Consider the following 18447-nt stretch of genomic DNA (forward strand, 5'->3'; position numbering starts at 1 on the left):
GAACATCTTTAACAATCAGGTTTTTTGTTTAAGATAAACAATGTAATAAAACACAGCACAAAACACAACAGCACGTTTCTGATACAACTTTTTTTTTTACCACTTTAAAGCAAATCACATTCTTGAACCTGCTATAACGTACACATCAAATACACAAAGGCATATAAAAGAATACTAGTAAAAAGCATCTACATCTACAGCTACATCAACCACAAGTGCATTTGTTATTTACAAGAGCAACCGTCTTTTTCACAAAACACTTATTAAAATAGTTTATTTTAAAATGATGCAGGCTATGCCTTAGTTTTCACACCAGAACTCACTAAAGCCAGTATTTTATCTTCAGACCCTGGAAAAGAAGGATGGAAAAAATGAATATGTGCAAATCCCATTTCATTTTTATCATGAAAAATGTCATTTTACTCACCCGCCGTCACTTTTTCAAACTGGCTCAAAGTTGCCGTGGCGTTTTCTGCCAGGAATGTTTCGTCTGGAGTTGTGAGCTGTCAACACGGAGATTTGCTTTATCTGCAATTGTACTGTAACAGTATGGTTTTTTACATTTTATTTTCTGAAAAAATACAACTTTTTAAAAGTTTGAAGACAGAAGTATATAAAAAAAAAAAAATAAATAAATACATAAACGTAAACCTTAATTCTCTTTGTTTTTTTTCTGGAAAAATTACAATAATTTCATAGCACACTTACCTTAAATAAACACATTTTGGAATTTTTTAGATTTAAAAAAAGTAATACTGTAGTATGATTTTTTTTTTTAAATCTCCTAATACAAATTACCTCATAGTATTACAGACTATTGAGAAATGTTGTAATACTACAATTTTTACAAAAATCTCGTGATAAGAATATTTTTCTCTCTCATAATGTTGCAACATCTCCCTCACAGTTCTACGTCCCCTCTCGCCCAAAATCAGCTGGGATAGGCTCCAGCTAAACCGTGACCCTAATCAGGACAAGTGCGATAGAAGAAGCATGGATGAATATTATGACTTCTTTTTTCCGAATCGGGAGCAAATCAAATCAAACTGCTCCTGTGATCTCTTTCCTTGACTTTCCATTGTAAAAATACTACTTTATTAAAATAATGTTATGTTAAGACCTCCATCCATCCATTTTCAACACCGCTTATCCTGGTTAGGGTCGCAGGGCGCTGGAGCCTATCCCAGCTGACTTCGGGCGCACCAAAGTCAGGCGAGTGTGCCACTGCACCATCAGTGACTTTATTCATTCATTTAATGTGTTAAGACCTTTTTTACTGAAAAAAATATGACTGTTTTTCTAGTAGTACCGGTATTTTTCTTTCAAGTGTGGCCCTTAGACTGTGTCTGGCTCAACCAGTGAGTCCCATTTTGCTCACCTTCTCTCCCAGCTTCCTCAGTGCTGCGAGCACCTCCATCTTCTGCTGTGTGTACTCGGCCTGAGACAGCTTCCCCACAATGACGTCACGGTCCATCTGTAAATGACAATGTCCAACAAGGTCAGTGGGGAAAGGCGGAAGCCAGCAGATACAAAACAAACAAATAAAAAATACAATTCAAACCTCTGCCAGTCGGGTTCTGAGCTGCCCCGGCTGCTTCTTAGCAAAAAGTCGGATCACCTCTGGAGTTTTGAATGCTTGACTGATGGCAGCCTGGATGGCCTGAATAAAACATACAGTGTATGTCACAGATGGATACTGCTGATGAGAATAAGCCTTCCATCCATCCGTTTTCTGAGCCGCTTATTCTCACAAGGGTCGCGGGAGTGCTGGAGCCTATCCCAGCTATCTTCGGGCAGGAGGCGGGGTACACCCTGAACTTGCCGCCAGCCAATTGCAGGGCACACATAAGCAAACAACCATTCACACCTATGGGCAATTTAGAGTCTTCAATTAACTTACCCTGCATGTTTTGGGGATGTGGGAGGAAACCGGAGTGCCCGGAGAAAACCCACGCAGGCACGGGGAGAACATACAAACTCCCGGATTTGAACCCCGGTCCTCAGAACTGTGAGGCAGACGCTCTAACCAGTCGTCCACCGTGCCTCCAGAATAAGCCATTAATTGATCATTAATTACGTTGTAAAGTGAATTAAAAGCTTAGTTTGTAATTACGTAATACATGTTTGAAAATAATTGCTGAAAATGTGCAAAGACTGAGAACTAGGGCTTGGACTCTCCCTCTAAATCCTGATTCGTTATTCGTGTTACAGTAATGAATGACTTCTCAATCAGTATTGATATGATGGCAGTGTTCGGACATTAAGTGACGACAAGCTTTTTCTGTATAGTGAGCATCTATGGAGAGGAAACGTTTAACAAAATCCATAATATTGGGGTTTGCATTTTGATATTTTCAGAGGTTGACATGGGCATGAGTAGATATGTCCCGATAAATTTTGGCGACAATTGATGGCAGTTTTGAGATATTAAGCGATGTTAAGCTTTTTTACTCTTATGTTAAGTGTTTTAGACTGTCCCGTGTTACATGAAGAATATATTCCTAGTCACAAACAGCGAGAGGAAATTGTGAGAAAACTCCAGTTACACGATGGTTGTATGCATCCAGAAGCTAACGCATCTTTTACTGGACTCCTTGCGCGTACTATGAACTGACGGTGTCATGTGATTAAATCTACCTATCAGAAGAGGCTGGAAGATTACACTAAAGTACACAATACTAGGCAAAGTCACACAATTACAAGTCAGCTCACGGTGTGGCTCAGTTGGTAGAGCGGGTTGTCCAATAACAGAAGGGTCACTGGTTCAAATCCCGCCTCTGACTGTCCACATGTCTGAGTGTCCTTGGGCAAGACACTTAACCCTAATTTGCTCTCAGTGGGCCTGGCTGGTGTGTGTGTGTGATGGCTGAATATGACTCAATCCAAAAAGTCTGATTCAGTGATGGCCTTTTCAGGCTGCATATGTTCTATTCAATTGTGGAAAAATACCATTAAACTGTTTTTAACCATTTTAGTTTTCCTAAAAAGGCACCCGATGATGCACTTTGGCATCTGGCAGAACACATCACACAGAGAAAGGCAGAATCACGAGGAGTGTAGATTTTTTTTAATTTTTTTCTAATCTGACTTGTCAGTCAGCGTGTGGTAGACCGGGTCTTCGGGCTGGCGTGGCTGCGTTAGAGCGCATCGTTGTCGGCCGTGAATACCCGCATGTCAGGGAGAGAAGGCGGAAGAGCATGGGGGTGGGGGGTGGGGGGGGGGGGGGGGGGAGAAAGTCCTACATGATACACTTTAAGGGCATGTATTTTTACAGCTCAATCAAATGTGTCCTTTTTCTAACCAGATAAGGCAATTGAGAACATTTTAGGGTTCAGTGTCTTGCCCAAGGACACTTCAACAGTGGACAGTCCGAGCAGCAATTCAAACTACCAGTCCTTTGGTCAGTAGCCGACCCGCTCTACCAACTGAGCCACAGCCGCCGCAAACATATAGTCCCACTACACATATAGTCGCAAACACAAAACATATACAAACATATAGTCACATGTAGGCATAAGAAAGATGCTAAACAAAGTAGCATTGATTTCTTTCTTTTTTTTAGGTTTTTTTGATTTTTCACAATTGTTAAGTCGCATTTCATATACAGTACTTGCCCATTTTTTTTTCAGACATTCAAATTTGGCTGGGCAGTTAACTACACTCTTCTGTTGTGTGCCAAATTAAGAAGACATATTTTCACTTTACGACGACTTTAAGAATTCTGTTGTGTGGAATTGGTCACTCCATTCATTGTCTGGAAGCGACTGATGTAAAATGTCTCGGCAGCAACCGACAGGGTTGCCGTTTATTCAACTTCACCTGTCATAGTTTGTGTGGAACACAATAATCTTGGTATTTTGGCACCTGAAATAAAATGTAATCACCATGCTGACTCTCACGGGTTAGTCTTGGTACTACGACTGACATCATTACGTGTGTGTTGTTCATCTCAAGTACGCCACACAATATAAGAGCGTTAAGCAAACAAATAGCATTTTCTTCCCCCTCATCATGTGTGGGGTCTCCCGCAAATCAGTGAAGATGTTAAAAATTGGTATGCATGTACGCCACTGTACTGAGAGCCATTCTGGTTAATCGGTGGTAAACCTCGCTGATGTCACAAGACAAGTTGCTGAGTGTGTCCGCTGCGCATACCAACTGCATGCCGCTGAGTTCATCCACGAGCGTCATGTCCCCTGTCATGATCTTCTTCAGCGAGTCGTTGAACTCACTCAGCTGCTCCAATGTCTCTTTCTTTGTCTCCTCATATTCTTCTTCATCGAGCTCTTCCCTGCAACCATGACATATTGTGAACATCGAGAAAGCGTGACGGTTTGGTTCTATAGTGCGTGTCCACACTGGGATCACTAACAAACACCCATTCACACCCACATTCACATCCATGGACAATTTAGGTGTTAAACTTCATTTCATCTCGAGCCACATCAGAGTTTTGGTTTCCCTCAGAGGGCCGTTAAGACTGAAAACCATAGAAATATACGGTCACCTCGTCATATTATACACAATTGCCCCTGCAATTAACAAAAAAATTGTCATCAAAAGTTATTTATATTTGTGATAGGGCTGGGCTGCACAATATATCGAAAGAATATTGTCTTCGCGATAATGACACATGCAATATGTGCATCACAAAGACATGTAATAAATTAATACGCAAGTGGTATTGTATGCTTTGTTGCACCCGTGCTGCGTTTATCTGAGTTTAACCAATCAGATGTGACCTTAAATGCACATCACCATCTACCCACCTAGATACTGATTAGACCAGCTAGAACGTACTGTGAGAATCTCAGCAGCACCGGGCAGAGGAAGAATGGGAGACGTGGGAGAAGAGGAAATGAACAAGGATGAAAACAACAAACAACTTGAATAATAATAAAATGAATAACACGGCTGAAATATAGGAGAATACATGAAGCCTGCTTGTTTTGCCTCATTAAAAAAAACTATATATATATATATGTATATATTTCATTAGATAAAAATATAACTTCTTTACAGGCATGGTAAATATCGCAATATCATCGATATCGCAACATTCAACGCCCGTATCGTATATCACGTTTCTTTAATATCGTACAGCCTTAATTTTTGGCATATACATATTTAAGAATACAAGTAATGTTTAATTTATGTTAAGAAGGGATTTGGTGAAGGCCCGGTGGAAAAAGTGTTTAGCGCATCCGCCTAACAGCTCTAAAGTTGGGCAGTCGGATCCTTCCTGTGTGGGGTTTAATGTTCTCCCTGTTCTGGTTTCCTCCCACATTCTAAAAACATACTTCTTAATGTGAATGGTTCTTTGATTTTAAGTGCCAATTTGGCTAGAGACCAGTCCAGAGCGTACCCCAACTCTTACTTGAAGTCAGCTGGGATAGGCTCCAGCACTCTAACCCAAATGGGATTATACGACCCATTCTCAATACAGCTGATCCTGTTCAGGGTCGTGGAGTGCCGGCGCCTATCCCCGGCAACTTCGGGCGAATGGCGGACTACACTCTGAACTGGGTGCCAGTCAGTCGCAGGGCACATACAGACACGGACAACCATTCGCATTCACATACACACCGTCACTGAGTGGAAACTGAACCCATGCTGGCTGCACCAAAGTCAGGCGAATGTGCCACTACACCATCAGCGACTCGAAATTGGACTAGGTGAAACTACATGTTAGTAATATCAGTACTTCAAAGTGGAAACATTGCAATTACAGTATAGCTTTTATACCAAAATTAAAAGAACCATCCTATAGAACAAAATAAAAATAACAAAGTAGACACATTTTATTTACTTTAGTGGGCCACAAAGTGATCCGGTGGCCCCTGGGCCAGGAGTTTGACACCCGTGATTTAGTCTTCAGTGAACCAAACATGCATTTTTTTGGGGAATGTGGGAGGAGGCCGGAGTACCAGTAAAAGAACCACGCAAGCACAGAGATAACACGCAACTTCTGCACAGGTAGGCCGAAGCAGACATTTGAACCCAGAACCTTCCAACTGCGAGGCTGACGTGGAACTGCTCGAGTAGCAACACCAGTAAATCAAATGTCACCCAGTATGTTTCGTGTACTCCATGCGCCACCTGCATTCCTCCAGATCCTGCAGCTGCTGCATCAGTCTGTCAAGTTGCTCCTCCATATTTTGTCTCAGTTTGCCCGTTTCAGACTTTCCACGGGAAGCCATGCTCTTCGCTTTGCCCTCAACGCCACCTAACACAAGACAGGGATTCATTTATCACACGTCAAGTTAACGTGCAACAGGGGCTACAGTTGGATGAATTGTACACATCGAGGAGAGTGACATCGTGCTGTCAAATCGAACTCGGGGATTTAACTGCAAGTGCGCTTCTTGAAGTTATTTGGCTGGACAGTTTGATATAGCATGCTAGATATGGGACAAAAGCTCACCACGCCCAGGTTTGGAAACAAGTTGGATCAGTGGCGCAATTAATGAGGGGACAAAAAAATATTCGCACCCACTTCAGAAACGCGGCGACCGAAACCCGGATGGTCTTCTCGGCACGGTCGAAACCACTCCCCGATGTGTTTGCTGTGGTCTGTTTGCCATCGTAAACGCAGCTAAAAAATGCGGGCGCTGTTCGCTACGGCTTCCTGGTCGACTCAGCCAATCAGCATTCAGAATGGCAAGGTTGTCTTTTACGTCATATCGGAAGTTGGTTACACCGCTCGAGCGCCTGACTGCAGTCGAGTTGTCTGGTAAATAGTTCCTACAGCTATTTTTCAAGTCATGTCTATGGATTCTCGGTATTTGCTCGTAATGTTTCTCTATTCTGAGATGAAGTGTTATCTTCATCGTTATTTTGGGAAGTAAGCGAACGTGCTAACGTTATCGTTGTTTATTTCCAATGGTAACGTCGCTAACCTAGCAGAAGGTAGCTGTTGAAGCGAGAGGCGGAGCCCATTCTGGACAGGATCCAAACCACTATTCGCACTCACATTCACACTTGTGGACGATTTAGAGCCTTCAGTAAACCTAAAATGTATGTTCATTTGGGAGGAAGCCGCTTTACCCGGAGAGGGCGAACAGGCAAAACCCAGCACAGCAAGCCCGTGTTGTGACAAAATTCGAACCCTGAATCTCATAATTGGGAGGCAGACGTGTGAGTACAAACTTGTACACCTGCTACCAGTCGCAATTATTAGAGTTATAAAAAAAAATGTTGAAAGATTATCATTTTTTATAATCGTAACAAGATTTTTGAAAAGGTTGCATGACTATGACATAATTATAATGCTACTAGATTTAAAAAAAAAAAAAACGTCGTTTATGTTTTTATTCAATTCAAAGCCTTTTCAAAAAAAATTTCATGGGGATGGTCGGATATTTTTTTTTTTAGAGAATGAAAGGATAATATTACGACAATAAAGTTGTAATTGTGAGAAGAAGAAGACTTGGTGGTTGAACCTCAAAGTACAGGAAACCATACAAGGAAAGAGGTAAGATAAGAAGTGGGACACAGAGAGGACCGAGGAGAGGAGAAAGGAATACATTGAGATGCGACGTAGGGCGAAGGTAGAGGTGGCAAAGGTCAAACAAGAGACATATGATGACATGTATGCCAGGTTGGACACTAAAGAAGAAGAAAATGATCTCTACAGGTTGGTCAGACAGAGGGATAGCAATGGGATGTATGTGCAGCAGGTTAGGGTGATTAAGGATAGAGATGGAAATGTGTTGACTGGTGCCAGTCGTGTGCAGGATAGATGGAAAGAATACTTTGAGGAGTTGATGAATGAGGAAAATGAGAGAGAAGGAAGAGTAGAAGAGGCAAGTGTGGTGGACCAGGAAGTGGCAATGATTAGTAAGGGGGAAGTTAGAAAGGCATTAAAGAGGCTGAAAAATGGAAAGGCAGTTGGTCCTGATGACATTCCTGTAGAGGCATGGAAGCATCTAGAAGAGGTGGCTGTGGAGTTTTTGACCAGCTTGTTCAATAGAATTATAGCGCGTGAGAAGATGCCTGATGCCATTTTTAAGAACAAGGGGGATGTGCAGAGCAGCTGTGGGAACTATAGAGGAATAAAGTTGATGAGCCACACAATCAAGTTATGGGAAAGAGAAGTGGAAGCTAGACTCAGGAGAGATGTATTTATGAGCAACATTATGGTTTCATTCCTAGAAAGAATACTACAGTTGCATTATTTGTCCTGAGTATGTTGATGGAAAAGTACAGAGAAGGTCAGAATGAACTACATTGTGTCTTTGTAGATCTAGAGAAAGCCTATCAGAGAATCAGCCCTGAGCCTCTTCCTGTTGGCAGTGGTGATGGATAGGCTTACAGATGAGGTTAGACTGTAGTCCCCATGGACCATGATGTTCATCGATGACCTTGTGATCTGCAGTGGAAGCAGGGAGCAGATGGAGGAACAGTTAGAAAAGGTGAAGGCATGCACTGGAAAGGAGAGGACTGGGGATTAGTCAACGTAACACAGAAAATATGTGCATAAATGAGAGAGGTGGAGGGGGAACATTGATGCTACGGGGAGAAGACATAACGATGGTGGATGACTTAAAATACTTGGGGTGAACAGTCCAGAGCAATGGTGGGTGTGGTAAGGAAGTGAAGAAATGGGTCCAAGTAGGTTGGAACGGGTGGAGGAAGGTGTCAGGTGTGTTATGTGATGAGATTCTCTACTAGGATGAAAAGCAAAGTTTATTAGACAGGAGTGAGGCCAGGCATGATGTACGAATTAGAGACTGTGGCACTGAAGAAACAACAGGAAGCAGAGCTGGAGGTGGCGGAAATGAAGATGTTGAGGTTCTCTCTTGGAGTCACCAGGTTGGATAGGATTAGAAATGAGCTCATCAGAGGGACAGCCAAGGTTAGATGTTTTGGAGACGGCGTTAGAGAGAGCAAACTTTGATGGTTTGGACACGTCCAGGGGAGAGAGAGTGAGTATATTGGTAGAAGGATGATGAGGATGGATGGAGCTGCCAGGCAAGAGAGCCAGCGGAAGACCAAAGAGAAGGTTGATGGATGTCGTGAGGGAAGACATGAGGGCAGTTACTGTTCGAGAGGAGGATGCAGGAGATTGGTTTACATGGAAAAGGATGACACGCTGTGGTGACTCCTAACGGGACAAGCCAAAAGGAAAAGAAGAAGAAGAGTTTTGGAACTAAAAAGTTAAATACCCTAGTGAGGATAAGCGGTGCAGAAAATGGATAGGCAGTGATTATTTTACATACCACTAGTGGGAGCCAGCGTATCACCTGTGGTACCAGTACCACACTTTGAGAATCACTGATCGATTGCATGCATTTCAGATTTATAATCTCTCAGTCAGAACGGTTTGTCAGATGTATGTTTTTCCAGACCCTCATAAACTCATTCATTCATTTATACATTTCTCTACCGCTCTCCTGTTCAACATTCAATCCTACAGCCTTCTTGCTGTGATGTGGCAGTGCTAACCACTGTCACAAACGCTTTTTTCCCCTTGACAGGCTAACTCTGCCCCAGAATGAAGCATGGAAGATGAGAGGAGAACAAGAGTGGTCCTTCTGGCATGTGGGTCCTTTAATCCCATCACCAACATGCACCTGAGGATGTTTGAACTGGCTCGAGACTATCTGGAAGACACAGGTTGTGTATCATCTGGTCTTTCATTCATGCTTTGCGTGTGTGTGTTTCTTTGTTTTGTTTTTTTGGGGGGGGTTGCAGGGGCAAGTGATTCTCACACAAAGGTTAAATTACATTTTGAAAGGTCGCTACAAGGTGGTGAAAGGCATCGTGTCTGCGGTTGGGGATGGCTACAAGAAGCAAGGTCTGATCGAGGCTTTCCATCGTGTGAAAATGGCCAGACTGGCAACTGAGAACTCTGAGTGGATCACAGTGGATGCATGGGAGAGCTTGCAGCCTGAGTGGGTGGAGACAGCCAAAGTGATTCGGTTAGTGAGTTAACAACTCTCCTTCTCTTGTGTTGCCTTAGGCCCACTACACACAAAATCGCGCTGTTTTTATCCGGATTGTGCCCCAGGCACGTCTATGTCTTATACATTTATCCTATAGCATTACTCTTTGGTCTGTGGTGTGTTGAGTAGATTTGTCCCGATAATAGGGTCCAAAACCGGTCAGGGCCAACAATCTTCCAAAAAAATCTTCCATGTGTGTGGGGGAAACCCGCTTCCAATCAAGAAGTGCCCTGACTCAGGAACTAGGAAATGACCGTAAATAAAAACAAACATGTCTTACCTGATGTTGTTTTTTTTTTATAAAATAGTGGGCAAAAGTATTTTCACGTTTGCAGCTCCGGCAACCTTCGGAAATATTAGGCAAACATCGGCGCTTATCTAAAGTGTTTCTTCTTCAATTTTGTTGGATCATGTGTGATCATGCAAAATTTCTGCCTTGGAGGACTTAGTTGTAGACCAGCGGTGGAACAGAATCTTTGTGTTTGTGGTGTTGTGTGTTGAGATTATTGCAGCACACCACACGTCATACAACCAAAACTGTTATGCCTGAATCAGACTACAAGACAAATTTGGTCTTTCATGATTGCACTATGTCAGACTACTGCCATGACATCTTGCCGTATATCAGTCAGACAGTGGCAACCCTACACCCTATCGGAATACATGCCGTATTCCGATACCACCGTATCAGTCTTTTACGATCCCTGGGCTTTAGCTTGTCAAATCAAACACTGCCGGAGAGGCCGAACCAGAAAACATTTCAGCGGATACAGCCGTTACCATGGCAACGACAACAGCAATGGATCGCACCAGGGTTGTGTTGGTGGAAAAAAAGAATGAAATGAGGAAAAATGTCTGGTGGTCGTCACCAGTGGTCTGGGGAAGATGTTTATTCAAGGATTGCTTGAGGTATGTTCACATACTTTTAATACGATATGGCTGTGAGTGTGAATGGTTGTTTGTTTCTATGTGCCCTGCGATTGGCTGGCAACCAGTTCAGGGTGTAGCCCGCCTCCTGCCCGATGACAGCTGGGATAGGCTCCAGCACGCCTGCGACCCTAGTGAGGAGAAGCGGCTCAGAAAATGGATGGATGGATGGATGGCTCAAAAGTCGCAAAAAAAACGTTGTGTATCCTAGCAAGCTAGTGCTAGCACTAACATCCATCCACCCACCCACCCATCCATCCATCCATCCATCTTCTGAGCCGCTTCTCCTCACTAAGGTCGCGGGCTTGCTGGAGCCCATCCCAGCTAACATGCATGGTAGCATGCACTCTAAATTGCCCGTAGGTATGAATGTGAGTGCGAATGGTTGTTTGTTTGTGTGTGCGCCCTGTGATTGGCTGGCAACCAGTTCAGGGTGTACCTCGCCTCCTGCCCACTTGTACGTAAAATATGCCGGTGTTCTGTCGACTCATGCTCTAAAGCTTCGGTAAACATTGGTTTGTGCGCGTTAATAAATGTTGACAACAGCGACAGCGTATTTTGACAACGGCAAGCACAGGAAGTGATGCGCCGCTCACATTACGCAATCCTATTGGTCGACATCAAGGTGCGCTGTCGGAGAGTTGTTGTTGGCATGTCACACTACGCGGAAGATATATTAAAAAAAATAATAAATCAAACATGCTGCACTTTTCATTTTCAAATCCTGTCGTCTGATCTAGGCATTACATGTCAGATTTTTTATCTTCATGTGTGGTGTCTGTAGCAGATACAATTTTTCATCTTTGTTTGTCCCAGGCCTTAAAGACAACCCTCACTGCTCAAAAATTTGCTTTATATGGTAGAACCTTTTATCAGCATTTAGAATGGGTATGGCGGCACGGTGTCCGAGTAGTTGGCACATCTGCCTCACCGTTCTGAGGACCGGGGTTCAAATCAGAAAATGGATGGATGGATGGATGGATGGATGGATAGAATCGGCATCATAATCCATCCATTTTCCATACCACTTATACTCACTAGGGTCACGGGCGTGCTGGAGCCTATCCCAGCTATTATCGGACTAGAGGCGGGATACCCCATGAACTGGTCGCCAGCCAATCGCAGGGCACATATAAACAAGCAACCATTCACACTCACATTCACACCAACGGGCAATTTAGAGTCTTCAATTAACCTACCATGCATGGTTTTGGTATGTGGGAGGTAACCGGTGTGCCCGGAGAAAACCCACGCAGGCACGGGGAGAACATGCAAACTCCACACAGGCAAGGCTGGATTTGAACCTCGTTCCTCAGAACTATAAGGCAGATGTGCTAACCAGTCGTCCACCGTGTCGCCGGCACAATAATCGATTGTTAAAAAGTGATTGATTGTTTGAACCTGATTAAAGTATCAATTTATTAAAACTTTTCGCTGGTTTCTGACATTATTTAATCAAAATACACAAAGGATAAAAAATTGTTTCTGTTAAAAATTCCTCATTTTTTGGGGTGGTTTTGTCTCATGCAAATGAGTCACTGCTCACCCCACCCCCTATATGACTGAGCCAGTGCTGAGTACGGCTTTCATTAGACACTGACTGAGGGTGGAACGATTAAGCCTTGAGGGTGAAATGCTTATAAGCTTACAAGGATTCAATATTTCCATTGTATTGTCCCACATGGAGGCAGCACTTCATCATCAAGCCATTAAATTACACTTCTTAGTTAGTGTGTGGGTCCATGCATGAGGCCCATGCAGCGGACACATGGCCGAACACAAATATCCAATTCCCCAAAAGGGTGGAGAAGCAATCCAGTATTTTTATATAAGCAATTAAAAAGTCACTTTTCCACAATATTCACACCTTTAACAACTTTCACTTTCTTTTTTTGGTTTACAGTTGATTAGTCTTAAATTTCTGTTCTGTATCTCCACAGGCATCACTATTCAGAGCTAACAGCAGCTGAGCAAAATGGTGATGAGGTGGACACTGTCAAGTATGCCAAAAAGAGACGCATTGAAGAGAATTATGTTGAGAGTGCATCATATCACAACAAAAGGGGTAGGTGAAGGACTCTATGCTGCATTCCAATAAAGTTGGGACATTGTATAAAACGTAAATAAAAAAAGAATACAATGATTTGCAAATCCTTTTCAACCTATAATCAGGTGAATACGGTACAAATACATTTAATTTTAATTAATTAATTAATGTGTAATTTTAACTGATGAACGTTGTTTTTTTTTTTTCTTCACGTTCCAAAAAAGCTGCGACGGGTAACAGAATACTGGGAAAGTTGAGGACTGTTCAAAAAACACCTGTTTGTAACATTGCACAGGTGAACAGGTCCATTGGAAACAGGTGAATATCATGATTAGGTATAAAAGATGCATCCCGGAAAGGCTCAGTTCACCACTATGTGAACAACTGCGGGAGCAAATAGTCCAACAGTTAAAGAGCAACGTTTCTCAACGTACACTTCAATTCAAAGATCTCATGATTGTTCCATAATATCATCAAAAGATTTAGAGAATCTGGAGAAATCTCTGCATGTGAACAGCAAGACTAAAAAAAATTGAACTCTGCCATGCAAAGTGAAAGCCATGTATCAACAGCACCCAGAAACGCCGTCGTTCATCTGAGATGAACTGACACAAAGTTGAAAGGTGTGCTTTGGTCTGACGAGTCCACATTTCAAATTGATTTTGGAACACATGGACGTGTCCTCCAGACCTGAGAGGAAAAGGACCATCCTGATTGTTATCAGCGTAAAGTTCAAAAGCCAGCATGTGATGGTATGGGGCTGTATTAGTGCCCATGGCAAGGGTAACTTGCACATCTGTACAGGCACCATTAATGCTGAAAGATACATACAGGTTTTGGAGCAACATATGCTGTCATCCAAGTAACATCTTTTTCAGGGACGTCCCTTCTTATTTCAGCTAGGCAATGCCAAGCCACATTCTGCATGTGTTACAACAGTGTGGTTTTGTAGTGAAAGAGCCTGCCAGCAGTCCAGACCTGGCTCCCATTGAAAATGTGTGGCGCAAAATACGACAACGGAGACCCCAGACTGTTGAACAATTGAAGTTGCACATGAAGCAAGAATGGGAAAGAATTCCAAGCTTCAACAATTAGTGTCAAGCGCTTATTGAGTGTTGTGGTAGGGAAAGGTGATGTAACACAGTGGTAAACATGCCCTTGTCCCAGCTTTTTTGGAACGTGTTGCAGGCATCAAATTTAGAATGAGTGAATATTTGCAAATAAACTACAAATTCGATCAGTTTGAACGTTAACCATCTTCTCTTTGTAATGTATTTGATTCAATATAGATTGAAAAGGATTTGCAAATCATTGTTTTCTGTTTTTATTTACATTTTACACAACGTCCCAACTTCATTGGAAAACGGGTTTGTATTTTTATTCGTCCCATCTGCTGGGAAACAAATAGTGAATGCTTCAGCTGATGGCTAGGCTACCATTGTGATTGACACATTGCTATATTTATATACAATTCGCATTTAACTCCTCCGTCTTCATCATTTATGATAATTTCCATGGGCATGAACATTAACAAGTGACCTTGTTAATGTTGATGAATTGGTTGGGTTTGAGGTCTTTTTAAAATGATAGAAATACAATTAAAGATGGAAAGTAATTTATTGAGTTTATGCCTAATTTAACATACTTATCATCATTCATAGTGCATGTAGTGCACCATCCTCCATGTTGTTGTTATTTAAAAAAAAAATAAATAAAACATTGACCAATAAATATTAATCCATTCCTTGTGACTGTTAGCAAGCGATGGATGCTCACGTCAAGCTGTATGTTTACACTGGGTGTTTCTTATCATTTTAGAGGTGATGTGTGAGGACATGACATGTGTGTAAGTGCCTTCCAAAAATAGCCACAAAAGCATTAACGGCTAAGTGACCTTTAGTGCATCCGGAAAGTGTTCCCAGCATTTCTTTTTTTTTTTTCCAGTTTTTGTTATGTTCCATTGTTTGTTCCAAAATTAATTGCATCTTTGTAATTTCACATCTTTTTCCCAAAATGAATTAAATTATTTTATATTTCTTACCCTAAAAGTTACACGTACAGTAGCCTATATTGACAATAGATTTTTGCAAAGGTATTAATAAGTAAATAACTAAGAAATGAATAACAGTCTGACTAAACTAAACTCTACTGGAATTGCAGACGCAACTCAGTTGATGCTGCTGTGCGGTGCTGATGTCCTCGAGTCTTTCGGGATCTCCAACTTGTGGAAGGAGGAGGACATCTCAGAAATAGTGGGCCGCTTCGGCTTGGTGTGTATCACACGCTGTGGCAGCGACCCACACAAGTTCATCCACCGGTCAGACATGCTATGGAAGCACCGCAAGAACATCCACGTGGTCCCTGAGTGGGTGGCCAACGACATCTCCGCCACGCACGTGCGCCGGGCTCTGCGTCGCGATCAAAGTGTTAAATACCTGCTGCCGGACAATGTGCTTCATTACATCCATGAGCATCACCTCTACAGTGCCGAAAGCGAGCAGAACAACGCCGGTGTGGTTCTCGCACCCCTGCAAAGATACGCAGGTGACCCCTCTGGTTAAAAAGTAGACTGCTTTTACGGTGAAATGACACTATTTAAAGCTTCCACCAGTGCCTACTCCACAAAAGAGTAATAGTGTAGATCCTTAAATTTGGATATCTTTCTTTCAAAACAAAATTTCCCATTGAGAGCAGTTTTATTTGTTATAATTTGTTTAAGAGTCCAAACTGTCATCATCATAGAACCTTTAGCAATCATACAGGCAATAATTAATTCCCATAAACAGAAGTTAGCAATTAATTTATTCACAGCGTCGATGATGGACCTCGCACATCAATTTTTGACATGAATTGTTACACAAATATAAAATGAAATCAACCACCAATGCAGTTTTTCCAACATTTTTTGAGCTAAGGCACATAATTTACGTTAAAAAAAATTCATGGAACATCGTCAAACAAAAAGTCACAAAAACTATATAAAAATAATGATGTCAACGCACATTACTCACAAATTTACAAAGTTTGTACTAAAACTGGGTCTTGTTTAGTTGAACACCTATTATTCTGTTGTATGCATGCCAACAGGTGGATACACAGTTTTATTGTAGGTTGCTGTGAAAAAATATTGGCTTCCTTCTCAAATTCTTATTTTTGTATAATTTCCCCACTTTGTTTAAAGTCATCAAATAGATGTAAATATCAGACAAAGACAACCCAAGTAAATGAAATGAATGTATTTATTCAGGGAATAAAAATATTCAACCCTACCTGGTCCTGTATGAAAAAGTAAAGGCCCCCTAAACCTAATAACTGGTTGTGCCACCCTCAGCAGCAAAAACTGAAATCAAGCGTCTTCAATAACTGGCAATGAGTCTTTTACATCTCTGTGGAGATATTTCGGCCCACTTTCCCTTGCATAATTTTAATTCAGCAACAGTGGAGGGATTTCAAGCATGAACGGCCAGCCTTTTTAATGTCATGCCACAGCGTTTCAATCAGATTCAAGTCTGGACTTTAACTAGGTCGCTGCAAAACTTTCATTTAAAAAAAAAAATTAATAATGTTTAAGCCATTCAGAGGTTAACACGCTGATGATATGTTTTGGATTATTGTCCTGCTGCACAACCCAAGCGTGCTTCAGCTTGAGGTCACAAACTGATGGCTGAACATTCTACTTCAGGATTTTCTGGTAAAGAACAGAATTTATGGTTGCATTAATCACAGCAAGTCGTCCAAGTCCTGCAGGAGTAAAACAGCCTCAGACCATCACGCTACCATCACAATGTTTGACTGGTGGTATGATGTTCTTTTTCAGAAATGCTGTGTTAACATTTATGCCAGATGTAATGAGACACACTCCTTCCAAAAACTCCATAGAAGATTCTCCCAAAAGTCTTGGGAATCATTCAGATGTTTGTTTACAAAAGTAAGACGAGCCTCGATGTTCTTTTTGGTCAGCAGTGGTTTTTACCTTGGAACTCTGCCATAGATGTCATTTTTGCCCAGTCTCTTCTTTACTGTTGAGTCATGAACACTGACCTTAGTTCTTTAGATGTTGTCCTGGGTTTCTTTGTGACATTAACTGAGGCAAGGGAGGCTTGCAGTTCTTTAGATGTTGTCCTGAGTTCCTTTGTGGCCTCCTGGATGAGTCATTGCTGTTCTCTTGGAGTAATTTTTGAAGGCCGGTCACTCCTTGGAAGGTTCACCGCTGTTCCATGTTTTCTCCATTTGAGGATAATGGCTCACACTGTGATTTGCTGAAATCCTAAAATTTTACAAATAGCTTTGTAACCCTTTCCAGACTGATAGATGTCAGTTACTTTATTTCTTGCCTGTTTTTAAATGTCTTTGGATTGCGGGATTTGGTTGCAGCTTTTTGAGATCTTTTGGCCGACTTCATTTTGTCAAACTGGTTCTATTTGAGTGATTTTGTGATTGAACAGGTCTGGAGTCTTGAGTGTGGTCAGTGGGGAGAAAAAAAAAAAAAAAAAAGGAATCTTGCTGAACCGCAATAGTTTTGTAAAGAGGAATGGTCCAAAATTAATTCTGATCATTGTGCATGTCTGATCTTTAATTAGAGGAAATTTTGGTTGTGGTTATTGCTGCCAAAGGAGGGTCAAGCGGTTATTAAATTAGTTCAGTTCATCCACCCCCCCCCCCCCCCCCCCCGTCCTGTGAATGTGTAAATGTTATGCTCTCTAAAAATATTAAACCATAATTGTGTGCTATTAGTTTAAGATGACGGATTGTTTATTCTTGTGATTTAGATGATCTGACTCCATTCAATGACCAATTTATGCAGAAACGTAAGAATTTCCAAAATGTTCACATGCGTACCTTTTCCTCCTACTGTATGATGAGTTTCCAATGCCAAGGATTCCAATTTTTCCAAAACTCCCATCTTCAAAGTACTACTGCATTTGTGATAAAACAACATAGATATTCCAGTGTGTGAAGTGATTGTGTTAGTGTATGCTTCTGTACTTGATGTACTAAAATCTTCCCACCTCGCACTCCGACAACCTGAAGGTAGACAACTTTCTTAACGTGTTGGCATAGTGCTGTGCATGGGAAAATTGACTTGTTTTTACACTAGAAATTGAATAAAACAGCTTACTTTGTTTTTCAACTTGGAATAAGTGTATTTCTTATACTGTACATTTGTTGTTATTCCACACATACATAAAAACCTCATCAAGTGTCAGTCTTGTTTTAATTTTATTGAAATGTTGGTTCGTTCAGGGTGGCCTCGTGGTTAGCACCTCAGCTCACAATTCTGAGATTACGGATTTGAATCCAGCTCCGGCACGTGACGTTTGCATGTGCACGTACTTAAATGGGTTTGCTGGGGGTACTCCGGCTTCTTTCCATATTCTGAAAACACACCTTTTCGGTTCATAAAAAGACTAAATTATCAATATGTGTGAATGTGCATATGAATGGTCGTTTGTATTCTGTATGGCCCGGCTGTGATTGGGTATACCCCACCTCTTGTCAAAAGTCAGCTGGCATACAGTGCCGTGA

The 18447-nt window shown here is 41.7% G+C and overlaps 2 protein-coding genes across 5 annotated transcripts; one reads left to right on the forward strand and one right to left on the reverse strand.

Annotated features, from left to right (window-relative positions):
• lzic (leucine zipper and CTNNBIP1 domain containing) lies at positions 1-6626 on the reverse strand. Of its 3 annotated transcripts, none has more exons than XM_061684930.1 (7): positions 6497-6626; positions 6100-6226; positions 4156-4291; positions 1562-1660; positions 1379-1474; positions 428-503; positions 1-349 (listed from the first exon to the last, which is right to left on the reverse strand). In XM_061684930.1, the coding sequence occupies exons 2-7, from the start codon at positions 6198-6200 to the stop codon at positions 294-296; spliced, it is 564 nt and encodes a 187-aa protein (XP_061540914.1). In that variant the 5' UTR covers positions 6201-6226; positions 6497-6626; the 3' UTR covers positions 1-293. The 3 variants fall into 3 exon arrangements, with proteins under 3 accessions (XP_061540914.1, XP_061540922.1, XP_061540903.1); XM_061684938.1 differs by having other exon boundaries at positions 6493-6626; XM_061684919.1 differs by having other exon boundaries at positions 6425-6626.
• Positions 6627-6682: 56 nt separating this feature from the next.
• Positions 6683-18052, forward strand: nmnat1 (nicotinamide nucleotide adenylyltransferase 1). 2 transcript variants are annotated; one of them, XM_061681187.1, is made up of 5 exons: positions 6683-6733; positions 9480-9618; positions 9740-9923; positions 12815-12939; positions 15082-18052. In XM_061681187.1, exons 2-5 carry the CDS (start codon positions 9504-9506, stop codon positions 15480-15482), a joined length of 825 nt encoding a protein of 274 aa, XP_061537171.1. In that variant the 5' UTR covers positions 6683-6733; positions 9480-9503; the 3' UTR covers positions 15483-18052. The 2 variants fall into 2 exon arrangements, with proteins under 2 accessions (XP_061537171.1, XP_061537180.1); XM_061681196.1 differs by lacking the exon at positions 6683-6733 and adding an exon at positions 6747-7137.
• The last annotated feature ends 395 nt before the right edge of the window (positions 18053-18447 follow it).

This window comes from Phycodurus eques, chromosome 1, assembly GCF_024500275.1.
Source record: "Phycodurus eques isolate BA_2022a chromosome 1, UOR_Pequ_1.1, whole genome shotgun sequence".
Lineage (NCBI taxonomy): Eukaryota > Metazoa > Chordata > Actinopteri > Syngnathiformes > Syngnathidae > Phycodurus > Phycodurus eques.

Coding starts and splice junctions, on each gene's coding strand:
- nmnat1 (XM_061681187.1), top strand. CDS start 9,504: ATGGAAGATGAGAGGAGAACAAGAGTGGTCCTTCTGGCATGTGGGTCC. Junction 9,619..9,739: donor AGACTATCTGGAAGACACAG/GTTGTGTATCAT, acceptor ACATTTTGAAAG/GTCGCTACAAGGTGGTGAAA. Junction 9,924..12,814: donor GAGACAGCCAAAGTGATTCG/GTTAGTGAGTTA, acceptor GTATCTCCACAG/GCATCACTATTCAGAGCTAA.
- lzic (XM_061684930.1), bottom strand. CDS start 6,200: ATGGCTTCCCGTGGAAAGTCTGAAACGGGCAAACTGAGACAAAATATG. Junction 1,661..4,155: donor AACTCAGCGGCATGCAGTTG/GTATGCGCAGCG, acceptor TGTTTTATTCAG/GCCATCCAGGCTGCCATCAG. Junction 350..427: donor GTTTGAAAAAGTGACGGCGG/GTGAGTAAAATG, acceptor CTTCTTTTCCAG/GGTCTGAAGATAAAATACTG.